General features: G+C 38.2%; 1 protein-coding gene across 3 annotated transcripts; it reads right to left on the bottom strand.

The window, feature by feature from the left end:
- Window positions 1-211: 211 nt before the first annotated feature.
- On the bottom strand, window positions 212-6,076 carry LOC121251119 (protein TPX2). Of its 3 annotated transcripts, none has more exons than XM_041150440.1 (20): window positions 5,765-6,074; window positions 4,350-4,435; window positions 4,132-4,263; window positions 3,982-4,049; window positions 3,607-3,873; window positions 3,439-3,535; window positions 3,232-3,345; window positions 3,007-3,120; window positions 2,742-2,894; window positions 2,598-2,660; window positions 2,441-2,530; window positions 2,200-2,355; window positions 1,977-2,108; window positions 1,796-1,876; window positions 1,577-1,696; window positions 1,318-1,484; window positions 1,113-1,221; window positions 916-975; window positions 705-799; window positions 212-564 (listed from the first exon to the last, which is right to left on the bottom strand). In XM_041150440.1, exons 1-20 carry the CDS (start codon window positions 5,934-5,936, stop codon window positions 441-443), a joined length of 2,400 nt encoding a protein of 799 aa, XP_041006374.1. In that variant the 5' UTR covers window positions 5,937-6,074; the 3' UTR covers window positions 212-440. The 3 variants fall into 3 exon arrangements, with proteins under 3 accessions (XP_041006374.1, XP_041006375.1, XP_041006376.1); XM_041150441.1 differs by having other exon boundaries at window positions 2,441-2,521; window positions 5,765-6,073; XM_041150442.1 differs by lacking the exons at window positions 212-564; window positions 705-799 and having other exon boundaries at window positions 929-1,018; window positions 1,061-1,221; window positions 5,765-6,076.
- Between the last annotated feature and the right edge of the window lie 570 nt (window positions 6,077-6,646).

Genomic DNA, 6,646 nt, shown 5'->3' on the forward strand with positions numbered 1-6,646 from the left:
TAAAAAATAATCCAAAAATGGACAAAAAGCAAGGAAAACCATTAAAAAAAGAGAGGAGAGAGATGGATGGTGGAGGGTGCAGAAATATGGTTGGATTGCACTGTGGGTGGGTGCCTCAAGTGTAGGACAAAAATGATCGTGGTCGCTAATATGGGGTTGGTTGCGAATGTTATGCGAACGCTATAAAAATTAACATGAAATTGAATTTCTGTGCGCATGGAAAAATAATATTGCATTATATCTCTCAGTCGGAAATTACAGTTTTACACTTTCTTTCTAAGAAAACATGGCTTTAAAAAGAATAATAATAGTACATTACAAATTGGCAACAAAGAAAAGTTCTACATTAAAGGTGGTGTGTGTGTACAGAGGGCCCTTCTCTACGAGGGGTTCAAGAGTTCTTGAACACTATTCCCACTCATGAATCAACCAACAATCATCTATCTCATATGAGCAGCGGCACTTGAAACTGCAGTAGCCACAGCATTGAACGCTTTTCGCCTTTCTTTTCTCTGTAGCACACGCAAATTCGGTGATTTTGCCTTTGTTGTTTCCCTGGAAGACCTATTATACAAATAATAAACATATATATATATATATATATATATATATATATATCAATCACGTAAAACCCGTGTCATTCATTCTATCAAGAAAAATGGGAAAAAAAAACCAAAAAACAACAAAAAGAATAGTAGTCATACTTTTGGGGGCAGAAAGGCTGGTTGAAATTAGGCACTGGTCTTGCATGGGGAACCAATGTCCTTCTCAATTGTTTCAGGGCCTTCTCTTCCTCCATCTGAAAACACAACATAAAAAAGCTGAGCTTTCTTTTGACATTCATCACAACAAAGGCCTGCTGCTGCACGACAAGAACAATTCGAAATGAAACCAAGACTTTTTTATTAGCCATACCATCCGTGCCACCTCGCTCTCTTCTCTGTATCTCTTATACATCATTTCTTTTTCTTTGATCTGTGAAAATATACTCCCATCAGTAAATAAGAAAAAGCTGTCTTTCACATAAAAAGACAGTGCCGAGAAAAGACTGTTTTCAAATAAACTATCTCTTCTCTGTATGTTTCCTCAGCAAAGAAGTTTGGTCATTTTACCTTTTGATCAAACTCAGCTCTATCCACAGCTCGATTATCTACATGGAGATTAAATTCCTGAACTTGAGTGAGGGGTTTGCGCACTTTCTCTGGAACTGGAATAGGGTCCCTGCATGATGAGACACAGCCATGAAAAAGTTTAGAATGATGATTCACTTGTATTTCTCTTCTGCTAAGCCATAAATAAAAATTACTACTGCCTTACTCTTTCAGAATCGGCAGTGCCTTGAAAATTTTCTTCTGGGCTTCTTCTTTCTCCACCCTACTCCTTTCTTCTGTTTCCCTTTGCATTTCCTCCTCGTGCCTCACCAAACTTTCCAATTGGAAAGGTTCTGGTTTTGTGCAATGCTTGGGCTCCGGCTTTGGTGGAATCTGTATTATGAATTATAATTTATCTTTTCATCATTATTATTATTGTAAACGCAATTATAAATTAGAAATAAATAAGTTAGTTATTTCTTTACCACAGGATAGTCAGTGGTATATGGGTACGGGTTTGCCCTGGGAACCCTTGCTCTTTCCTCTTCCAACTGTTTCTGCCTGAGCTCCATATACAATCTCCTCTCTTTCTCGGCCCCTCTTTCCTGATGGCAGAAAGTCACAACAAAGTACCGTTGTAAATGTAGCTCCAAGGAGACTCTTATTTCAAATGTTCCATTGACAAAAAGAATTGAAAGGCACACCTCTGTGTGAAGGTGGAATGGATTTGGAGTAGTGTTTCTTGGAATCGGATTATCATGACGAGGTTCTGAATTCAAAGAAAGCTGCAGAAGAGAACAATATAAAACTGCACTTGTCTTCCTGTATATGTATTTTTTTTTCCAATGATTACAAATAGAAAACAAAAGACGCTTTAAAAATTACCTTGTCAAACAAATCAACAACAGCAACAGACGGTGGAATTCTCTCATCCGTTGCAAAATGAAATTCTTGAGGTACAGTAACGTGTTTCTTTGCATTACAGAACATTCCCAAATCCCCTTTGCTTTCAAAGATCTAACAAAGATGAGGAAGAAATATATGTTATCTATGGATACCATGGTTGGTTGAGGGTAACCACTTGTTCATCAGAAGAGTGGAGCCATACCTTCTTATTCAAAGGCTTCGCCTTAAATTTAGGTAGTTTTTCAAGCTCCTCTTGCTCAAGTTCAAAAGAGCTTTTCACCCGAGGGGGACGAGCCCTCAATAATGTCTGAAGTAAAGGGCTTTTTGGTGCAGTCAGATGAGGCTTCCATGGATTATTCTGTTGTAAAAAGGAGGAGATATAAACATAAAGCACGAATTATAGAAAGTAAACAGAATATCATAGAACCCTCTAAAAGCCAAACCTGATGGGACAATTCTGTCGAAGCCACAGAAGCTGATTCTGCATTCTGATTGGCCCTTGCCATTGTCTCCAAATGGAATTCCTGCAACAACTACCAAAAATAAGTCCGCCCGTCCAATCACATGTTTCTTAAAGATCCATTCCTCAGTCTAATTTACCTGAAACTCTGGTGGCTGCGGTGTAGTTCTTGGTATTGCAGGTAAAGTTCGAGCTTCGAGCATCTGCAACAAGGTAGGAAAAGAGAGAGTTGAATAAAATATGCGCATCCGAGTGACGTTCATCATCATACAATCGATTTTTACCTTTTTATTTAGTGGTCGAGCTCTGAACTTCGGAATTTTAGCCATCATTTCTTCCTCAAGCTCAGCAGTACTTTTTACTCTGATGGAACGAACCCGTTGGGCAGTTTCAAGTTCAGGATCCTTGGGCCTTGTCAATGTGAGTCTAGTCTTCATCTGGATAATAGAAATTATCATCACCCTGACTTTAATATAGGAGGAATTTCGATATATCTAAAGCACCAAAGGCAATCAAAATGGTAGAAGTGAATTTTTAGGAATCATTTACATGTGAGAGAGAAGTATTAACGGGTGGCAGTGACAAGTCTCTGGTACTTGACTCGAACTTCTTCATCATTTCTGCCATTGAAACAAATGGTTTGGCTGGTTCCCGTACGTAAACCTTTGAGTAGAAAAATGAGTCACAAGAGTTAGATCCTTAAGTATGGAAAACATGAATTGCTGTTGCCGAGTTTAACAAATACAAAGCAAGGGATTCGGTAGAAGTGCAAACCTTTCTGTCCTCTTTGGTAGTTTTATTAGCAGCTGAAGAGCATAAGTTGGAAGTGCTACTGGTAAGACCCAGTTTTGACTTGTGGGGCAAAAGTTGAGGTTTGACATTAAGTATCTGGAATTTTGAGAGGGGAAAACAAAGTAATGCTTCAGATGATAACAAATTGTGAAATCAGCAATAGGTGTAGAGAGTATTCGTAACATTCACCTGTCTAGTTTTTCCTCCTTCCAACTTCTGCCGCTTAATGGCCTGGTTCTCTTGAGCTAAATTGGGAGTCCCAGCAGGGTTTTTCATAATTGCCTCCCTATAGATTTTGAGTAGCAGAATCAGTACATAAGCGTACAAACAGAAAAATTACACACTCATATAGCCAACCTCTTCACACTGGATGGTTTGATGCTTTTGGCATGGGATGACTGTAATTGATTTCTAGGCTTTAATGCTGATGGGTTCCTAACCAAACTGGCTATCTTTTTAGCTGTTTGGTGTTTCTTCGAATCAGTCATCAGGTCTCCCTTTCGAGAAGTCATTGTAGGCTTAGGTGTGCAAGCTTCAGTTCCTACATTAACACTGGATTTACAATTCGACTTGTCATCACTAGCTTCTATTTTCACACTGGCAGGAGCTCTTCCAGCACAAACTCTGAAATCATAAAAATAAATGCAAACAAGGAAGAGAAATGAGAATAACAGAATTAAACATGTATTCTCTATATTTTAGATGACTCGTCAAGGTTAAGAGAAAACAAACCTTCCAGTTTCTTCGGTGCATGCACCTTCTCCCTTATCATCTTCACCAATCACTTTATCAGCAGAAACCTGGAAGATGCTTGAATTAGTATTAAGGCAATTAAAAAATTAGAACATGTTTTCAATTAAAGAAATTCAGAAAAGTTACTACTTGGGCGCTATTTTGTTCTTTGGCCTCAATGGGTGTTACTTCTTGTTTCTTGGTTTCAGCGGGCATAACCTCTCCTTGAGGTTTAGCTTCTGAGTTACTATCAGTAGCCTTTGGGTGTGATGACTCTGAGGTCTGCATGAAAGAGTTAAAACGGCCGATGATATCAGAAAGCTAGTAAGACAAGTTTTGAACAAGAGGAATGAGGAAGACCACACCACCTTTTGCATTATTTGGTCAGCTTCATTGAAGCTGCATAAGCTCTCAACTGTAAAAGATCTACCAGTCCTGATTCTAGGCATACAAGCTGCATAGATTTAAGACCCCGAAAAGTCAGTCATTTTGAACAAGTAAAAAACAAAGAAACAAGCATAAGATCTTCTGTCCTACTGTCCAACCAGCATATATGCAACAAAATTTTGTTAGTTCACACAACGTAGAACCGGAGTATGGACCAATGGAGCAAGCAAAATCAGTGTTCTAAAATCCATCAAAAGAAAAGAGCATACTGGATGAACAAAGGAACACAATTCAAAACGTGTTACCACCTAAACCTTACATTCATTTTTTACAGACTTGTATCAAACCAAATGGCAAGGCCATCATTGCCAAAAACGAAAAAAACTTCTAGACTCTCTCTCTCTCTCTCTCTCTCTCTCACGAAAAACCATTTCATTCTAACCCTCACCTTTTACTCGAAAGCGAACGAATAAAAGGAAAATGCGGATTTCGTTCCTTTTATTTTAACGAAGTTCGATTCTTTTCCCCCCTTTTTCCCAACAGCCAAACAGAGTCCAACAATTTCCCCCTGGACAACCAACGGTACCTAAAAGTACCCTAACGGGGTCCATTTCCAATACATTCGTCTTCCGCAGCCCTAAAACTTTGTAGATTACCACAGAAAGCCAGAAACAGTTTTTCAAATCTAGAAAAAGAAAGTCTAAGCCCTGTGAAATTCCAAATAAGTCATGCAAACCTGAAAATTGGAAGAAATTTTTACACACGGGAATGAAATTAAAGCCCACGGTTCCAAACCCAAAAGACCCCCCCCCCCCCCCCCCAAAAAAAAAGAAGGCACCAAATCAAACGCTTAAACGAAGAATTCAGAGTGCTATTTAGTGTCAAACTCGAGAAAAAAAACGAAACAAATGTGAGTTTTCTTCTATTAGAATGGCGCTAAGAGAACCTTAAAAAAATTTCAGTACTCCAGCACTACGAAGAAAAACAAGAAAACCAAGAAGATCCAAGAATTGATAGGAGAAAGTGGATTCAAGAAGATTTCAACGAAAATCTACAAAGAGACCCCCCCCCCCCCAAAAAAAAAAAAAAAAAAGGGCAGCAAATCAAACACTTAAACGAAGAATTCAGAGTGCTATTTAGTGTCAAACTCAAAGAAGAAAAAACGAAACAAGTGTGAGTTTTCTTCTATTAGAATGGCGCTAAGAGAACCCTAAAAGATTTTCAGTACCTCCAGCACTACGAAGAAAAACAAGAAAACCAAGAAGATCCAAGAACTAATAGGAGAAAGTGGATTCAAGAAGATTTCGTCATATTTAATTAAAATAATATTTGAGAGACAAATTAAAAGAAAAAAAATTGTGAAGGGAGGAGGAGGAGGAGGGGAAGATTTACGTACGGGAAGGAGCGTAGGTGAGAGCGGAGTCGAACCAAAGCTCGGCTTTTATGACTTCTTCCTCCGTCTCTCCCTTTATAAAATCGTAGAACCGCGGCGCCGAGAACTCGTACGTTTCGTCTATCATCGTCATCGTGGATATCATTCTATTCGACTCCTCAGCCATTTCCGCCATATGATTACGACGCAGTACGTACCCACGAAATACGCTGATTCTTGTCTTTTAACTTCTCCTAATTTATAAGGGCTTTTTCTGAGTCCTCAAGCGAGGTCTTCTTGAGAAGATAAACTGGTGAAGAAGAACTTTGGTGGTTAATGAGCGTGAGATATGAGTTGGAGAAAAGTATAACGTTGAGATCTCTAACGGTCGAATGTTTTGAATTTGGGAGCGATGCAAATGCAACGGCCATTTTAGCACCTCGTCGGATCAATCGAGGTGCGTGTCTTCTAACGGTCATATTTCACGGTCCGCGCATTTTAAAACGGTGTCGTTCTAGAAAAACTACTTTTATTTTTCTACATTTTCCATAAATAACAAACGACCTTCTTAAAAGCTTGCAATTTTCGGCATCTTTTCTTTTTCTAGAATGCGTTTTCAATTACAATCTCACAAGTTTTTAGCATTTGAAAGTTCAGATTTCTTTTTATTTCAGTTTAATTTTAAATATTGGATGATATATAGTTGTAAATATATATATATTTTTTTTCTTGAAAGTTGTAAATATCTTAAGGAATACTAAATTTGGAAAACCTATTGCAGGGGAGTAGTTGAGAAGTTAATGATAAAGTGTCCTAATTTAAATATAAAACATAAATACATGATATACATACACACGCGCATATACATATTTATGTGTATGTATGATAACTCAATTAGTTGGAGAG

Source organism: Juglans microcarpa x Juglans regia, chromosome 2D (genome assembly GCF_004785595.1).
Source record: "Juglans microcarpa x Juglans regia isolate MS1-56 chromosome 2D, Jm3101_v1.0, whole genome shotgun sequence".
Classification (NCBI taxonomy): domain Eukaryota; kingdom Viridiplantae; phylum Streptophyta; class Magnoliopsida; order Fagales; family Juglandaceae; genus Juglans; species Juglans microcarpa x Juglans regia.

Excerpts from the sequence above, each read along its gene's own strand:
- LOC121251119 (XM_041150440.1), bottom strand. The coding sequence starts at position 5,936 with ATGGCGGAAATGGCTGAGGAGTCGAATAGAATGATATCCACGATGACG. Across the intron at positions 4,264-4,349 it reads CTGACCAAATAATGCAAAAG|ACCTCAGAGTCATCACACCC; the intron begins GTGGTGTGGTCT and ends TCTTTCATGCAG. Across the intron at positions 2,661-2,741 it reads CTCGACCACTAAATAAAAAG|ATGCTCGAAGCTCGAACTTT; the intron begins GTAAAAATCGAT and ends ACCTTGTTGCAG.